At 44.4% G+C, this 19,483-nt stretch overlaps 1 protein-coding gene and 1 pseudogene across 2 annotated transcripts in view; one reads left to right on the forward strand and one right to left on the reverse strand.

Moving 5' to 3' along the window:
* The window catches only part of ACO2 (aconitase 2), a 45,352-nt gene that overhangs the window by 1,271 nt on the left and 24,598 nt on the right, over positions 1-19,483 (forward strand). Inside the window, exon 2 of the mRNA XM_080659712.1 lies at positions 18,937-19,073. Coding sequence (XP_080515838.1) covers positions 18,937-19,073 — 137 coding nt within the window. The remainder of the gene's footprint in view (positions 1-18,936; positions 19,074-19,483) is intronic.
* On the reverse strand, positions 12,708-13,306 carry LOC308243347 (small ribosomal subunit protein eS25-like; annotated as a pseudogene). Its single transcript has 2 exons — positions 13,034-13,306; positions 12,708-12,832 (listed from the first exon to the last, which is right to left on the reverse strand). The product of its transcript is annotated as a small ribosomal subunit protein eS25-like (transcript).

Raw genomic sequence — 19,483 nt, forward strand, 5'->3', positions numbered from 1 at the left:
ATTAGTTGCTTTTCAGCTACTAGATGAAAGGGTAAAGAGACTCAACAGTTTGACCTTGACTCTCCTGTTATGAACCATCTAGAAAACTTCCTGTAACTGCCCAATGGCCTTTTCACTTCTAACATGACAGCCCTAGGAAGGTGTATACGCAATGGTTCAATGTCTAGCATGTATTTTGTTAATAAAAATAAAGCAGTTATTTGTAAACATTCTCAGAAAATCTTTTAACTCTGTGAATCTACTTTGAATCAAGTAGCACAACTCTGCTTTAAAAAAAAATTGTTACATGCTGTCTTCAGCAAGCATTATGTTACTAGAAGTTATTTTTTTTATCATTTTGCTTAAATTTAAACCATATGTTTAAATCATTCATCTTAAAAATACTTCTGACCTCTCAATTCTGGGCAAAGACAAGGGATTTTCCCTAATTACCACTTCAGATCTTTTGATTCTCCAGGTTAACACTGTAGAAATACTGTATTTGTTTCTTCCTGACCTGCTGTCCCATGATGTAGTGAAGTCAGGAAAGATTATTTAAGAAAAATGATTACAAACTTATGGAGCTTGGAAGAAAGGACTAATGTCACAGTATTTTTTAACTGAAAAGGGGTTTGGAAAGCATGAGTGTTAAATCAATGTAGAAAGAGATCTGGGCTATAGTTTATATTCTGCCCTGACCCTGTGACCTTGAACAAGTGACTTCTGTATTCTAGTTTCTTCATCTGTCATTTGGCTTCCATTCAGATTGTTATGATGATTGTTATAAAGTCATGAGACAGTTTATGATCATCATATAGTCCAACTTCCTCTTTTACAGATAGACAAAATCCAAGACCTTGAGAGCCTGGGTGACTTCCAGGGACAGAGTCAGGATTAAAATTCAGGTCTGTTCATTAAGATGAATGAACAACATTATGCCACACTACCTCCTAATGGCCAGGCTGTGTTAAGTAATGGCCACATGGCCAGCTAACACTGTCCTCTGATACCTTGTAAATTGACCTCTTTTGTGTTTAGCTCCATTGCAGATGTGATGGCACTACCTTGGTTATCATGTCTGCAGAACTCTGTCTATGCATTAAATATTGTCCTACCTCATTCACCACATATTGACTGAGCACCCATGGCTTGCTTCAGATACAGTGATAAGCAAAGCAGACAATTCCTGTCCTCATGGAGTTTCCACTCCATTATAATGTATTCTACTTCAGAGAACCTTGGAGGTCTTTCTCAGCCAAAATATTTTTCTTCTGCCCTTGACTGGACCAAAGGTGAAAGTAGATAATAGAATGATGGCAATTATAGTACCACTAGCTAACCTTTACCTTACTGTGTACCAGTAGTCTCACATGACCCTGTGACATAAGGCAAACCTACTAGCCCTGTCTTATAGATGAAGAAACAGGATTAGAAGCATAATGTAATGGTTAAGAGCATGGATTCTTGCATTACACTACCTTATTTGAATGCTGGCTCTAATACTCAGTAGCTGTAACTTTGGGCACGTTACTGCACCTCTCTATGCCTGTTTATTCACCTGTAAGATACAGATAATAGTACTTGAGACTGATCTAGTAATCATATTATAGTTGCAAAGTATTTAGAACCCTGCCTGCGTGTAGTAAGTGTTATTAAGTAAAAGAAAATAAACTTGTCTAGGGCCTTATCACTAGCAGATGTCATTTGAATTAGCACCTTTCTGTTCCAAAGTCTGAAGTCCCAGCCACTGCACTATTCTGCTTTCTTTTGGCATCAAGATTCAGCCTGTTGCCCAGGGGACCATTAATGCTCCATAAGCTGAGAACAGTGTTCTTTAAGTTGAAAGGGTTCTATCATTTGACCGTACCTGCTACCAGGTAGTAAAATTAGAAGTAAAGAAAATGGAGGTGAAATTTTTGAAAATCCACATTTACTTTCTGTTTTTTAAAATTTTACTTTTCTGCCGGAACCGGTTTGGCTCAGTGGATAGAGCGTCGGCCTGCGGACTGAAGGGTCCCAGGTTCGACTCCAGTCAAGGGCATGTGCCTTGGTTGCGGGCACATCCCCAGTGGAAGGTGTGCAGCTGATCGATGTTTCTCTCTCATTGGTGTTTCTGGCTCTCTGTCCCTCTCCCTTTCTCTCTGTAAAATATCAATAAAATGTATTTTAAAAAATTTTTTACTTTTCTGTAAAGGGCTGTGGGTGATAAATAAAAGGAGTCGGGAATTTGCAAATACATTTCTTAGGTCTTTGGTTTTGCCTTGAGGTTCTGGGGTACTGAGTTCTCATGTGGCTTTTGGGATGCCATGTAGCCTCTGTCTGTAAATCTGAGATGGCGGTTAACCACGAAGAGACCTGCCATTTGGCAGAATTTGGAGGTGCCTCTATAAAGCACCCTGTAGGTTTCGTGTTCACTGTAGTATCTTCTCAGATGTCCTGTAGTCAACTGTTGATTGGAATTGAGTGAATGAATGATTGACTGGATGAATAAACAAACTTCCAATGTCAAATTTGGGAGAGAGAGTAAAATCACTGTCTTGAAGAGCATGAGAGCATACCATTGCCTTTAGGACCAGCTGTTCCCAAAACATTTATTGAAAGTTTACTGTCTGCTTAGTGCTGTTCTACACATTGGGAGTGCAATAGTGAACAAGCATAGTGGAACTTGTACTGTCGTTCTGGAGAGACAGAAGAGGAACAACTAGACAAATAAAATTTGTCTACTAAGTGCTAAAAGGAAGATAAAATAGAATAGTGTGGTAGAGGTAGGGGTGGGGATGTGGCATGGCTTTAACCGGGGTAGCTGGGGAAGGCCTCTCCGAAGAGGTGCCATTTGAGCTGATACTTCAGTGATAAGAAGACAGCATTTTGGGAGGGGAGACTTCAAGTAGAAGGAGCAGCATGTACAAAGCACCTGGGATAGGTATGAGCTTAATGTGTTGAGGATAAAAAATAAGGCCAGTGGTTGCTATGTTGAGAGGAAAGGAAGGTCCAGGCAAGAGGTAGCAGCCCGAGTCATGTAGGCTCTCCTAAGGATTTTGAGTTTTACTCCAAGTATAATGAAGCTTTTAAGCTGTGGAGCAACAGGATATGATTTATGGTTGAGAAAAATCATTTATGCTGCTGCTTGGGTGATGGACCACAGAGAGACAAAAGAGGAGGAGGGAGACTAGTGTGGCTGATGGAATTAACCAGGGGTGGTGAAGGTGTCTAGGACCCTGGTTCTGGTAGTGGAGATATTTTGGAGGCACATGGGTTGAATGCGGAGTGTGAGGTATAGGGAATAATTAAGGATGACTCCTAGGTTTGGGGCTTGAGCAATCGAGGGATGGATGAACTTGAATGCAGTAGTCATGTGTTTGCACAGCACTTGTAAAACTTAGGTGTGGGCTGAAGCTCATTTACAAATTCTTGATCTTTTTATCAGTTCTCAGCAAGTTACCTGTATTTTACAGGTAAGGACGCTGGATAGGGCCAAGTGTCTTGCCCTAGGGCAGTGGTCGGCAAACTCATTAGTCAACAGAGAGGCAAACCGCGGCTCACGAGCCGCAGTTTGCCGACCACTGCCCTTGGGTCCCTCACTTGAGTATGAGCATCATGTGCGAGGTGAGCCTTGTTCTATCTCAGGCCTTATTCTGGTACCTGGTGTCTCTGAGAGGGCCATCTGGGAAGTATTTACAATGAGTGTTGCCCTAGCCAGTGTGGCTCAGTTGGTTGGGCGTTGTCCCGTGCCTGGAAAGGTCACCTCTTTGATTCCCATTTAGGGCTGTGCCTGGGTTTCTGGCTCGATCCCCGGGTGCAGGAGGCAGCTGATTGATGTTCCACTCTCACATTGATGTTTCTCTATCTCCCTCTCCCTCTTTCTCTAAAAAAAAAAAAAAAAATCAATAAAAAACATTTTTAAATGAGTGTTAATGCGCCCGGCTGGCATGGCTCAGTGGTGGAGTGTCGACCTATGAACCAGGAGGTCACACACAGTTCAGTTCCCGGTCAGGACACATGCCCGGATTGGGGGCTCAATCCCCAGTGTGGGGCGCGCAGAAGGCAGCGGATCAATGATTCTCTCTCATCATTGATGTTTGTTTTTTTTTATTGGTATTTTACAGAGAGGAAGGGAGAGGGATAGAGAGCTAGAAACATCGAGGAGAGAGAAACATCGATCAGCTGCCTCCTGCACACCTCCCACCAGGGATGTGCCCGCAACCAATGTACATGCCCTTGACCGGAATTGAACCCGGGACCCTTGAGTCCGCAGGCCGACGCTCTATCCACTGAGCCAAACCGGTTTCGGTTTTGGCAATCATCATTGATGTTTCTATCTCTCTATCCCTCTCCCTTCCTCTCTGAAATCAATAAAGAAATATATATTAAAAAAATGAGTGTTAATGCTTGAACAGTCTGTCTTCATTGGTCCCAACTTTGTTTGACCCATCTGGTTTGGAAGCAGTGTGGTCTCTGGGCCTGTCAGCATAAAGGAGGTGAGGGACCGCAGGAAGGCTGCTTGTAGTCTTTACAACACAGCACATAGAATCTCAGGAACCTGAGGGATACTTCTCTAGCCACAGGCTTACTGTGTGACTTCAAGCAACGTCTCAAACCTTCTGTTTAAGCAGAAAGGTTAAATAGTCGTCTGAGGTCACAGGTTACACATCTGCAAAATGGGGCAATTAATAGCAACCTTCCCATTAAGAGGGGGTCCTGAAGGCCTAATAATACTTGAAAAGTTCTTTAAACTCTAATGCAATATAAAAACTTGTGAATAGTTTCTGGTGTTATTTTAGAAATGATCCACTTCTAACATTGGCAATTGGGACAGACTTTTCCTCAGATTGTTCCACAATGAACCTGTAGAAGCTCTTCTTTATTTTGGGGGGACCTAAAAGGTATGAAGAGTGGTTTTCTTGGTTTCATTCTGCAAAGCTTGGGCCAAGGGAAAGGGCACCAGCTTTGGAGCCAAGACTGGAATTCCACCTTTTCTGTGTGGCTCTGGGCAAAATAGTTAATATTCCAGAGCCTCAGTTTCATAATTTGTAAAATGGGCACAGTATCTTCTGCCCCAGATGATAGTTTGTGAGTATTAAATGGGACTGTATGTATAAAGTATTTGAGGCAAATCTGGCGCAGAGTATAGGCACTCGGTGAATGTTAGTCTCTGTCCCTAGCCCTGGAGATGGCCTACAGACCCCATGGCCCCAGCATTTACCTTCAGCTCGTATGTTTAAAAAAGAGTGGCTCTAGGAAAGTTGCTTGTTCCTTCAGTAATCTCCATGGATATTGGGAACGTACTGATTGTTCAGGAAAACCTTTTGGGAACTGCTCATAAGGGAGTTGGGAGAAGAGGCAGAAATGAATCCACTGGCTTCCTATTTTTTGTTCTCTAAGTTGAAGGACAAACATTGAGAAGATGAGCTCTTGAATTGCATTTACAGTATTTTCATCATTAAATGTTAAATTCCTGGGGCATTTTAGGCCTGTAGGATTATTTCTGTTTCGACCACAGAAATGGAGATAGTTTCTGATTGGGAACTTTAATTCTGTGGCCATTGCTGGGAGGAGAGACCTAAGGAGTCTCAAGAATTCCTTTAACCCCTGCCCCCAATTCAGCATTGGGCTCCTTCACCTTCTGCTGGATATTCGTGGTGTTACTGTTGTTTTTGTTCACAGAGAGCTACAGAGCTGGTTGAAGACAAGGGCTTTGCCTGTGAAAGAGCTTATATGCATGCTAGGGGTCCCTCACAAGGGCTTTGCCTGTGAAAGAGCTTATATGCATGCTAGGGGTCCCTGCTGTGGGGCTTCCTCCTGCCTGAGGAAGAGATCACTCAGGAGCTATAATAAATACACTGGGCTGAAGTAAGGAGAGGGACTGCATGCTGGGAGGGGCTTGCTCCAATGCCCTGGCCCATTTAGTCAGGCCAGTCACTGAACTAGATCTTGTTTTACAAATACTGCCTGTTTGTCCCTCACAACCACCCTGAGAAGTAGGTATCATTAGCCTGTTTTCAAGATGTAGAGACTGAGGCCCAGAAAGGTTAAATAGTTGTCTGAGGTCACAGCTAATATAAAACAGCCAGATTTTGAATGCAGATCTGTTTGGCTGCAGAATGCAGGCTTTCTACCACTCAACCAAACTGTTTCCCCAGACTCCTCCCCTGGGGGTAGAGAGTGAAACTAGACGTCTGTAGAGTAGGCTAAATAGAGGGGACACAGTTCGGTTGGCTCCATGCTCCGTTTGAATGTATGTCTATTTGGGACCGTGAATGCCTCTGCTCAAAATACCTGCAAAGCTTGAGAGGGGGAGGCTAAGCTGTGGCTGCCTCTCAGGCTGCCTCCTGAGCTCGAAATAGTGCATTGGTGCAGAGCTGCTGCCTGGAGCCTGAGTAGGGCTGGGAATTTGCATGCATTTCACTGTGTGCCTGGAGTTTGCTGCTGACGCCAGCAGCAAAGGAGAACTAGACAGATGAATCTATCAACTGATTCCTTAAAGGAACCCCCTACTGCCTTGGAGCCCATTAGAGGCTGTGACTCCCTGTCACCTTTCCAAGTCTCTGAAAAGGACTGCATCACTTTTGTGCCTGCCAGTTGCATAGCAACCAAGCTAGCTCATTGCCTCCTGGCAGGAGGGAATTGTTTCACTTTGGATTCTTAGGAGAGGTGCCAGGTATCGCCTACCAAGGGTGGGAGAAAATAGTTTGAAACAGCGGAGGTGTGGGAATATGCTTTTTCTTAGGAAGGTGTTGACTGACATGCATTCCTGTGTTGTCCACCTCGGCAGTGCCCACCTGAGGCTTCCCTGCTAGGCAGCAAGTTGCTCCAAGCTGTGTGCCTGAAGGGTCCTGGGCAGAGGAATCAGGGTCATACGTAAGACCTTGAGGTCATCCTGCTGGTAAAATGGGCTGCCTCATAAGGTAGTGCAATCCCCACCACTGGACAAGGCCTGCTTAGGTTGGATGACTTCGTGCTAGGCATTCAAGGATAGAAAGAGTGGATAAACGAGACGTTTTCAGTCCCATTTCCATTCTGAGATGTGCTGTGCTGGTGTTTATGACCTGCTGTGGGGCTTCTGGTGTTTGTTTGTGGTTGGGAAGAGAGTACAAGGCATAGTGGGAAACAGCAGCCTTGTTTCCATTCCAGTCCCCGCAGGCAACCACTGCCAGGCATTTTGTATGTATTATTCCGACTGTTTTCTCTGCATTTCCAAGCAATACATTCTTTCTGCTCTCTTATTCCCATCTTACAGAAGAAGAGAAACTGAGGCTCAGCGAGGTGAAGAAACCTGTCTCAGGTTCCACAGCTGGGGGAGCTGAGATTCTAAACCAGGTGCATCCAGCTCTAGAGTGGATGCCCTTTCTGTAACTTGGCACTGGGGTTGCAGTGTTTCTACCATGGCACTGGACAGGTCAGAATGTGGCTGGTGACTTGTCTCTCTTACAGCAGCAGCTGCCTCAAGAGACCAGGCCTCCTTCAGGAGCCCAGCTTGTTTGGACAGCACACTTGCTCTGAGTGCTAGTGCCGGCTGACACATTCCCTAAGGCAGTGCTGGCATATGCTGTGCTTCACAGGATGGACAGAAGGTCAGACTGGCCCAGCCAGGCTGGCCTCCTGCCTGAGAAGATGTCAGTTCCTTTGGTCTGGACTGTTCTCTGGATACAAGTGGTCCCAAGGGAAGACACCCGTCCCTTGAGAAGAGAGAGCAGCATGTCTGACCTTGGCCAAATGGGGAGGCCAGAGTTCTGCGTGGGTGTGCATGTGACATGCCCCGGGGTGGACCCCTTTCCCATATGCTTTGTCTCTGAACAGGCACTGAAGGCTTAGCACAGCCTCCGCCAAAGGCACTCACTACTTGAGCTTGAAAGCATTCAAATCATTGCTCTGCCTTCATCCATTCTATCACCAAGTATTTCTTGAACAACTGCTGTGTGTCAGACATTGTCCTAGACTCTGAGTATACAGAGGTGACCAGAATAGACAAGTTTTCTGCCTTTGTGGAACTTACGTTTTAGTGGAATTTACTTTCTCATCTGTCTGAGCCACCATTTTCTCATCTAAGCAAGGAACACAGTGACCAGTAATAATACCACTTGGCACAGTTGTTGGGAGGGTAACCTTGTGATCTTGCCTGGTACAGTTTCACTTTCTTTTTTTCTTCTTTCATTTTCATTTCATTTCTGGTCTAGCTCCCCAATGGGGTCTACATTGAGTATGTTCCTTCCTTCAGAGTTTGTTCTGTGTCAGTAAATGCAGGGTCAGCAGAGCCTTTGTTAATTCTTGGGGGCCCTAGAGATTGGTAACCCATCCAGCAAGGAAGGGGACCCTACAAGACCCGGGAGTCACTCCACCAGAGACACTTGGAGAGCCCGCTAAACAGAGGCTGGGAGACACTGTCTGGAGCATGTGGGGAGGGCATGGGCTCAGCATTCCCAGCTGCGACCTTGGGCAGGCCACTTCCTCTGCATCTTCAGGGCGGTTAGGGAGGCTGAGCTCTTTACGGTGTCACTGGCACGGAGCAGGTGGCAGCTGGCATTTACTCCAAAGGAGATCTGAGGGCATCTGGCTACTGGTCACCCTGATGGGAGCTCCCACCCAAGTGTAAAATTAGGGAGTTGGTTTATAGCAGAGGAAGCGCTATAGGGATGCTTAGGTTGGAGAAGACACAATCATGGTTTTCAACAGTTTGAAGGGCTGAAGTGTGGAAGAGTGGCTAAGTTCATTTGATCTGGTTCTTAAGGACAGGGCTGGGAAGGGTGTCTGGCACTGGGCTGGGTACTTTCACATAGGTACTCTTTTTTTTAAAAATTTTATTGATTTCAGAGAGGAAGGGAGAGGGAGAAAGAGATAGAAACATCAATGATGAGAGAGAATCATTGACCAGTTGCCTCCTGCACGCCCCCTACTGGGAATCAAGCCCACAATCCGGGCATGTGTCCTTGACAGGAATAGAACCTGGGACCCTTCAGTCCTCAAGCTGACGCTCTATCCACTGAGCAAACCCAGCCAGGGCTTAGGCATTCTTTTTAATCCTCACTGCAGCCTGTGAAGGTGTTAACTCCACTTACAGATGAGAAAAGCAATGTTTAGAGGGTTAAATAAAACCACACAAGGTTATAGGGCTTGTTGGGCAGAGCTGGGATTTGAGCCCAGGTCTCCAACACTAGAATCTGTCCTCTGATAGAATGCAGGCATGTGTCCATTCAATATAAGAAGCATTTGTTGTAAAGTATTAGACCTGTCCAGTAGTGGAATAGACTTTCTGGAAGAAAATGAGCTTCTTAGCCTAATCTTGTCGCATCGGGTTACGGAGTTCGCCAAAGAGATTTTCTGCCGTGAGGCTGCCTCCTCCCTCTGTTCCTAAGAAAGTGAAGGGTGAACACTTAGTGAAAGTCTGTCTTTTAGGTAAGAGCCTGGTGTTTATCCAGGAGAATTTCACAAGGCCAGAGGCTTGGGCTCCAAGTATGGGAAAAAATTTTTCCATGTCCTAATTGTTGTGACATCTGGGTTGGATGGCCTTATGGGTGAACTTAGGAATGTCTCTGGGCCTTTGGGCCAGGTTGAACTGAGCATTGAGTATGTTTTATGTTTTGACTTAGGAAATAAAAACAAAACCCAAGCAAGTTACTATTTTTTAAAAAATATGCCCAAATCATCATTCTTTTAAAAATAATACTGATCGGCCCTGGCTGGTTTGGCTCAGTGGATAGAGCGTCGGCCTGCGGACTCAAGGGTCCCGGGTTCGATTCCGGTCGGGGGCATGTACCTTGGTTGCGGGCACATGCCCAGTGGGGAGTGTGCAGGAGGCGGCTGATCGATGTTTCTCTCTCATCGATGTTTCTAGCTCTCTATCCCTCTCCCTTCCTCGCTGTAAAAAATCAATAAAATATATTTAAAAAAAAAAAAAAATACTGATCGGCTAGGGGGTGGGAGTGGCCGGGGAGGGGCCGATGGGGAAAAAAGGAGGCATATGTAATACTTTAAACAATAAAAATAAAAAAATAATAATACTGATTTGGACTACTCATACCCAGCCAAGTGATCAGCATATTATAAGACTCAGTGGCACCTACTTTTAAGGTAAAATTAATTTCTTACCTTTCTTCTTTTTTCAAAATTTTTATTTATTGTAGTTAATGTATATATTTTTTACTTTTTGACTTTATTGGGGTGACATTGGTTAATAAAATTATATAGGTTTTGGGTATGTAATTCTATAATACATTATCATGTAAAGTCTCCTTCCATCACTATTTATCTCCCATACCCTCTTCTATCTCTCCCCACCCCCTTTCCTTCTGGTAATCACCATACTGTTGTCTGTGAGTTACTTTTTAATTTTTATTTTTTTGTAATTCCTTCACCTTTTTCATTACTTTTTTTTCTTGTTTATAAAGGTACCTGTTGTAAGAAACTTGGAAAATACAGAGGTATAAAAAAATTAACATTTTGGTAAATTTCCGTCCAATGTTTCTTAAGTTTTACAATTCAAATTAAAAACATGTACAATAAATAATACATTTATAATAATACAAGTAGCAATGAGAACATTATAAATATTTGAACACAACTGACAAAGCTAAAATCCTCCTTTTCTACCAGGCCTTGATTGAATTTCCTCCTTCCCTAGGAGTAGCAGCAGATCAGTTGGAGTGTGTCCTCTGAGGTGTAAATCTACATACATAAATGTACATACAGAAGTACAGAGTGTTAAAGCACTACGTTGTACATTTTATCTATAACTTAACAATAGGTCTTGGGGATTTTTCCTAAGGTGTTGTACAGTATTCCACAGACTGGATGAAATATAACTTTTTGTTTTGATTGATTTGAGAGAAAGAGAGAGAGAGGAAGGGAGAGAGAGAAACATTGATTTGTTGTTCCACTTATTTATGCATTCATTGGTTGATTCCTGTATGTGTCCTAACTGGGGATTGAACCCGCAACTTTGGCATAACAGGATAATGCTCTAACCCAGTGGTCGGCAAACTCATTAGTCAACAGAGCCAAATATCAACAGTACGATTGAAATTTCTTTTGAGAGCCAAATTTTTTAAACTTAAACTTCTTCTAACGCCACTTGTTCAAAATAGACTCGCCCAGGCCGTGGTATTTTGTGGAAGAGCCACATGTGGCTCGCGAGCCGCAGTTTGCCGACCACTGCTCTAACCAACCTAGCTACCCAGCCAGGGCTAAAACATAACCTTAAAAAAAATAAATGGACATTTATGTTGTTTATAATTTTTTAAGTATTTCACTTAATGGTGCATTGAGCATTCTCTTTTTTTCCCCACTTTTTTTAAAAATATATTTTATTGATTTTTTACAGAGAGTAAGGGAGAGGGATAGAGAGTTAGAAACATCGATGAGAGAGAAACATCGATCAGCTGCCTCCTGCACACCCCCCACTGGGGACGTGCCCGCAACCAAGGTACATGCCCTTGACTGGAATTGAACCTGGAACCTTTCAGTCCGCAGACTGACGCTTTATCCACTGAGCCAAACCGGTTTCGGCTCCCTACCCTTTTTTTAAAAAAATTTAAATTCTTTATTAAGCATACACTGACTGAAATAAAAAATATTATACAGACATCTAACAGACTAGAGGATCGCAAGAATCAAGTCAAAGATTTGAAATACAAAGAAGCAATAAACACTCAACTGGAAAAGAAAAAAGAAAAAAGAATCCAAGAATATGAAGATAGTGTAAGGAGCTCTGGGACAACTTCAAGCGTACCAACATCAGAATTATGGGGGTGCCAGAAGAAGAGAGAGAGCAAGATACTGAAAACCTATTTGAAGAAATAATGACCGAAAACTTCCCCCACCTGGTGAAAGAAATAGATTTACAAGTCCAGGAAGCGCAGAGAACCCCAAACAAGAGGAATCCAAAGAGGACCACACCAAGGCACATAATTAAAAAGCGAAGAGCAAAAGACGGAGAATATTAAAAGCAGCAAGAGAAAAACAGTTACCTACAAGGGAGCACCCATACGATTGTCAGCGGATTTCTCAACAGAAACTATGCAGGCCAGACGGGAGTGGCAAGAAATATTCAAAGTGATGAACAGCAAGAACCTACAACCAAGATTACTCTACCCAGCAAAGCTATCATTCAGAATTGAAGGGCAGATAAAGAGCTTCACAGATAAGAAAAAGCTAAAGGAGTTCATCACCACCAAACCAGTATTATATGAAATGCTGAAAGGTATTCTTTAAGACGAGGAAGAAGAAGAAAAAGGTAAAGATAAAAATTATGAACAACAAATACATATCTATCAACAAGTGAATCTAAAAATCAAGTGAATAAAAAAATGTGATGAGACTGGACAAAAATCGTACACCTATGGATGAGGACAGCCGGGGTGGGGTAAGGGAAGAGGGTGGGGTGGGAACCGGGTGGAGGGGAGCTATGGGGGAAAAAAGAGGAACAATTGTAATAATATGAACAATAAAGATTTATTAAATTAAAAAAATTTTAAATTCTTCATTGCTTGAAGTATTACATAAGTCTCCTTTTTCCCCCATTGACCTCTCCCTGCCTGCTCCCACCCCCCCAGCAAATGCCCTCACCCCCCTACTGTCTGTATCCATCGGTTATGCTCGTATGCTCATTGAGCATTCTTGCAGCTGCCTTGTGTACAGGTATGGTGTGGGTAGATATGGAGAAGTGGAATTTCTAGGTCATAATGTATGTTGTTATTAAAGGTTTTTGTTTTTTTGGTTTAATAAAGTTTTATTTTTCAAAATGTACAGTTGGTGAGACCTATCGTTCCTGCATCTTTACCAACAGCTAGGGCATCCCCACATTTGGTGATTCTGGTATAAATTACTTGAACTCTGTGCTTTGAAACTAGTTTAATAAGTCCTTTACTTAAGGCAAGGGTGGGGAACCTTTTTTCTGCCAAGGGCCATTTGGATATTTATAACATCATTCGCAGACTATACAAAATTATCAACTTAAAAATCAGCCTGCTATATTTGGTCAAACATTTAATTAACTCACCCCTAATGCCTTGGCAGGGCCAGACCACATGATTTCACCGGATGTTCCCCACCCCTGATTTACTGGTAAGGAGCTCCTGAAGGGTTACCCTGGCCAAGGAGCCAAGGATCTTCATTCAGTCTCTGAGAGACAACAGCCGAGGGTTATGAGCTTATAGTTGGGAACTTCCTTACAGAGTTTGTCATACGTTGCTTTGTCAAACAAAACTAGGTTATTGAGGTTGTCCCGAACTTTGGATCATGCCTTCTTTTTGGCCTTGCCCCAGATTTGTCCACTGAGTCTTTGTCTTTCTTGGCCGACATTCCAGCATCTATCTTTCTTGTCCTTGGGCAGCATCGCACTGGAAGAGCAGCTGCTACCACTGCTGCCTCGATAAGAGCTGTTGTTACTAAGTGTTAGTTGGTAGGCCCTGGTTGAGTAGCTCAGTTGGTTAGATAAGAGCATTGTCCCCATACGCCAAGGTTGCAGGTTTGATCTTGGGTTAAGGCAGTGGTCTGCAAACTCATTAGTCAACAGAGCCAAATATCAACAGTACAACGATTGAAATTTCTTTGGAGAGCCAAATTTTTTAAACTTAAACTTCTTCTAACGCCACTTCTTCAAAATAGACTCGCCCAGGCCGTGGTATTTTGTGGAAGAGCCACACTCAAGGGGCCAAAGAGCCACATGTGGCTCGCGAGCCGCCGTTTGCCGACCACGGGGTTAAGGGCACATCCAAGAAGCAGCCAATGAATGCATAAATAAGTGGGACAACAAATCGATGTGTCTCTCTCTAAAATCAATGATGATAGCCCAGCTAGGTGTGGCTCAGCGGTTGAGCATCGACCCAGGAACCAAGAGGTCACTGGTTCAATTCCCGGTCAGGGCATATGCCCAGGTTGCGGGCTTGATCCCAGTGTGGGGCGTGCAGGAGGCAGCCAATCAATGATTCTCTTTCATCATTGATGTTTTTATCTTTCTCTCCCTCTCCCTTCCTCTCTGAAATCAATAAAAATATATTTAAAAAAGAAATAAAATTGATGATAAAGAAGTTTCAGTAGCTGTTGCCAGTTCTCACAGAGAAGACTTTACTAGTGTTCTCCAATTCAAGGTCACTCTCCCCCAAACCCTTGCTCATACTTTATGTTGTAAATCTTTAAATTTTTTGCCAGTTACTTTTGTATAATAGAGGTTAATATTCATGTTCTTTAGAAAACTCAGCCTTCATTCTTTTGCTCTTTAACATTCTGAAGTAGAACACAAATTGCAGAAAATAGCATGCGTGGTGCTTAGAAATATTTAAAATTTTTTCTGATTCTAAAATTTATATACAGAATTCAAGGTTCAAAATTACATAAATATAAAAAGTTAAAAGTTCTCCATAATTTCACCCTCCAGTGATAGTCACTGTTAACAGTTTGGCATCTATTCCATTTTTACTTGATTTATTTTTTAGTTAACATTCAATATTATTTTATACTAGAGGCCTGGTGCATGAAATTCATGCACAGGGGTGGGGGGGTGTCCCTCAGCCCAACCTGCACCCTCTCCAATTTGGGACCCCTCTCACAATCCAGGACTGCTGGCTCCCAACTGCTCGCCTGCCTGCCCACCTGCCTGCCTGCCCCTAACTGCTTCTGCCTGCCAGCCTGATCAACCCCTAACCGCTCCCCTGCTAGCTTGATCGACACCTAACTGCTCCCCTGCCAGCCCAATTGCCCCTAACTGCCCTCCCCTGCCAGCCTGGTCACCCCTAACTGCCCTCCCCTGCAGGCCTGGTCACCCCCAACTGCTCTCCCCTGCTGGCCTGGTCCTCCCCCGCCAACTGTCCTCCCCTGCAGGCCTGATTGTCCACAACTGCCCTCCCCTGCTGGCCATCTTGTGGCAGCCATCTTGTGTCCACATAGGGGCAGCCATCTTTGACCACATGGGGGCGGCCATCTTGTGTGTTGGAGTGATGGTCAATTTGCATATTACTCTTTTATTAGGTAGGATTTGTTTCAGGTGGTTAGATTAATTCAATTTCTTTAACTCATTCAGGTCCAGGTCAGTACTTAGAATTGTCAGGAGATACTTGGATTTGAATGCTGGCATTATTTTCTATCTGTGAAACCTTGGACAAGTCACTACCCTTCTCCAGCCCTCAGTTTCCTTATCTGTTGTGGCACTTATATACAGTAGGGCTCTTCATAGTGTTATAACTTGGCACTCAGTAGAGAGTGTTAACTATTACTACTGATGATTATTACTATTTTCACTGTCTTTGCTTCGAAACGTCAGCCATGACACCTGTTCAGTGTGGGTACCGTGGTACCAGGGACTGTGGGGAGGGGTAGATTCATTGTGGAACCAGTGTTTGGTGCCTCTCTTGGAATCACTGAGTGTTAAATACCACTGGGCATCTGACATCAGGCCAGAAAGTGGTGGAGGAGTGGTGGTTATATGTATCCCTGGATGGGCCTCAGGGAGTTAATAAAATTGTGTGTTTTATGTATTTTCTAACTCTTCTCCATGAAATATGTCCTACTTTTTAAAATGGGAGAAAAAAGTCCAGTAAATGCTACTTAAAAAACCACAAAACTGCTTGTAGCATTTTACATAACAATTGCCATTCTTTGGGGCCCATGCATGTCATTTCATACCTCATGTAATACTGCAGGTATTATCCCCTTTCTCTAAACGAGGAAATGGGTTCAAAGGCGAAACCTGCTTGAGGTCACACAACTAGTAAAGGGCAGGGCTGGACTTCGGAGCTAGATCTAAGCTCTCTTCACTGCCATGTTGCCTCTTGTAAGCCACAGGTTATAATTCAGGTTTTGGGATGGTGAACCACACCCTCCCTGACTCTGCCTGGTTGATCTTCCATTTTCTGCTTTGTCTTTATATCCTGGGGACTGAAGGATTGAGGATTTGATTCACAGTCAAGAACACATACCTGGGGTGCAGGTTTTTTGCCTTTTTTAAATATGTTTTTATTGATTTTTTAGAGAGAGGGGGACAGAGATGGAAACATCAATGAGAGAAACATTGATCAGCTGCCTCTTGCATGCCCCTTACTGGGGATCAAGGCTATAACCTGGGCTTGGTCCTGACCGGGAATTGAACTGGGGACCTCTTGGTTCATGGGTTGATGCTCAACCATTGAGCCACACTGGCCAGGTGGGGTTGCAGGTTTTGATCACTGCCCTGGTCTGGGCATGTGCAAGAGGCAACCAATCAATGTGTCTCTCTCACATTGATCTTTCTCTCTCTCTCTGGCCCCTCCTTCCCTCCCTCCCTCCCTCCCTCCCTTCCACTCTCTCTAAAAACTAATGGGAAAAATATCCTGGGGTGAGGATTAAAAAAAGTGTTAACCTGTTTACACTCTAGCCAAAAGCTTCCGAGACTGGTAAATTACTGATTTGTCTTGTTAGCAGTTTGCTCTCACAAGGTTAACCACACCTGCTCTGTGTTTAGCCCTGCTCAACAAGAGAGCTGGTTGGTAAAGAAGAAACAACATTCATTGGTTTAATTATTATTTTTTTTAAATATATTTTATTGATTTTTTACAGAGAGGAAGGGAGAGGGATAGAGAGATAGAAACATCGATGAGAGAGAAACATCCATCAGCTGCCCCCTGCACACCCCCCACTGGGGACACGCCCGCAACCAAGGTACATGCCCTTGACCGGAATCGAACCTGGGACCCCTCAGTCCGCAGACCGATGCTCTATCCACTGAGCCAAACTGGTCAGGGCCATTGGTTTAATTATTGATGTTTTCGTAGCACCTCCTGTGTGTCAGACCTGGTGTTCAGGCATGGGGAATTTAGTAACAGGTAAACAGACACAATTCCTCCCCTAGAGGAGCTTACAGACCACTGCAGACAGCTCTCACATATGAATGTCAAGAAATAAGTGAGGGGTGGGGGCATGAATGGGAGGTGAGGGGTAATGGGGGAATAAGGACACATGTAATACCTTAATCAATAAAGAAATTTTAAAAAGTAAATAAATAAAAAGTTCTGTCAAAAAAAAAAGAAGTAATAAGTGGGAATATAAAATGGGCTCTCATTGGGCTGGGAGTTCAAGAAGGAGTCTCTGAGAAAGTGACATTAATTTGGAACTTGAAGGATTAATGAGAACTATCTAGACAAAAGGTATATTGGGGAGGGGGTGGGCAGTTAATTTACAAACAGAAAGCGATGGATCTGTATATATAGACATTGGGAAGATGTCTAAGACATGTTGACAGATGATAAAAGCTAGTTGCAGAACAGCTTGTGTAGTTTCTCATTTGTGTGAGAAACACAGAGGCTGAGGGCTTGCTTGTGAATGCACTGGAGTAATCACAGAAACTGCGCCAAGTGCTTATGTAAGCTCCTGTCCTCACAATAGCTCTGTGTGGAAGTGAGTGTTTAACGAGGGTTAATTGTCCAAGATGACTCAGAGAGTAAATGGCGTGCCAGACTTTAAGCCCAGGTCTCCCCACTGGGGTGGCGGCAGGTTGTAGCTGCAGCTGCAAGGTGCCTCGTCCTTCTGTGTACAGGCTGTTCAGTCCTTTGATGTGTCGTTGGTGGGTTCTTCACCCCTACTCAGTGAGGGAGATAGCGAGGATCCCTTGGTGGATTTTGAGCTGGAGGGCAAGTGGATCTGAAGTCTGCACTGAGAGCTACCTCCTGCTGTGGGGGGTAGGTGGGCAGTGCTGGGGGTGCTGTTCCGGGTGGGGTTGGTGTTCACCACTGGGTGACCTGCACAGGCAATGGCACTTGTATTGGTTCAGATGCTGAGATTGGCAGGGGTTGGATTTAAATGTCCTGGGGACAGAAAGAAGGGAACCTGGGCAGTAGCTTGAGCTTTGCCTTGTCCTCGCCCAAGGGCACGTTGCCCCTTCGACAGGGAATACCACCTTGGAGGGAAGTGGCTGTTCCTTTCCCTCTGTCATTTCTTGGGTTCAGTTATTCTTCCCTGGTCACTGAACCCTTTGAAGGTTGTCATCCACAGTTAAAATTAACTAATATAGACGCCATCATAACAATCATTTATCTATTGCTGTATAACAGGTTGTTGCCCCCAAACTTCGAGTATTTAAAACAACGAACATCTCTTGCTCAGTTTCTGTGGGCCAGGAATTTGGGAGTGGCTTGTTTGGGTGTTCTGGTCAGAATCGCTCAGGAAGTGGCAGTCCAGATGTCAGCCAGGGCTCGGTTATCTGAAGGTTTGGGCTGGAGCTGGGGCTGGACTGGAACACTCGCTTTCAAGATGCTGTGCTCACACACCTGGCAACATGGTGCTGGTTATTGGCCACAGTTCCTCTCAAGTAGGCCTCTCCCAGGAAAATGTCTTATCAACATGGTGACTATCTTCCCCAGGAGCAGTCAAAGGAAAAGAGCCACGTAGAAGCCATCCTTTTTATTACCTAGTCCAGTGGTCGGCAAACTGCCGCAGTTTGCCGACCACTGACCTAGTCGAAGGGATGAGCAAATACCCAAAGTTCATGGATGAAGTTTTCCTCATTAATTCTTCCATCTATTGAATCTCTAGTATGTGCCAGGTAGTCTAGATACGGAGATAAATAAGACAAACAGAGTTTGATTCCAACCCTCAAGGAGCGTACAGTGCAGTGGAGTAGCTGCTATGCCATGGTTAGTGCTTCTCAGCGTAACGAGAACTTCCGCAAATGTTCTCATCTGATCTTTCCAGTAACCCTGTGATCAGCAGCGCTGCTTATGTCCCCATTTCCCATCTCTGGTGCTCATGATGATGGATTTCTTAAGTTGATAGAACTTGACTTTGCTCCAGCAATTCTGGCTACGAATCCCTTACCCTTTCTCCTGCCACAAGCTGTATTCCTTGTTTCATCCCTATGCCTCAGATGAGGAAACCGAGGCTGCAGGCACTGGATAGCTCTTGACGTTGTCATTTCTCACTTTTTCACCACACTGATCCTTCAGGGGTGGCCCACCCTGAGTCCTCCATTGACAGCTGCTGTTGCCTTTCTTCTTGCAGAAAGCCCTGGGTGTGCGGCAGTACCATGTGGCCTCAGTCCTGTGCCAACGGGCCAAGGTGGCCATGAGCCACTTTGAGCCCAATGATTACATCCGCTATGACCTGCTAGAGAAGAACATCGACATTGTTCGCAAACGGTAAGGCTGCTGGGGGAGCTGTGGAGACGGCTAAAGGTGCTGCTTTTGCTACCTGCCCCTTTGAGGCAGCATAGCAGGTGCGTGAGGAAGAGTGGTTGATGATGATGGCAGGACCAAGGCCCTTAGGCTACAGTGGTCCCTGCTGAGGAGGGGCATTGCAGATTGGCGGTGGTCTTTCTCCCCTGCCAAGAAAAAGTCTGTTATCAAGAAGCCTGGTGAGCCCTAACCTGTTTGGCTCAGTGGATAGAGCGTCGGCCTGCAAACTGAAAGGTCCCAGGTTCGATTCCAGTCAAGGGCATGTACCTTGGTTGCGGGCACATCCCCAGTAGGAGGTGGGCAGGAGGCAGCTGATCGATGTTTCTCTCTCATCGATGTTTCTAACTCTCTATCCCTCTCCCTTCTTCTCTGTA

Source organism: Plecotus auritus (assembly GCF_963455305.1).
Source record: "Plecotus auritus genome assembly, chromosome: 3".
Classification (NCBI taxonomy): Eukaryota; Metazoa; Chordata; class Mammalia; order Chiroptera; family Vespertilionidae; genus Plecotus; species Plecotus auritus.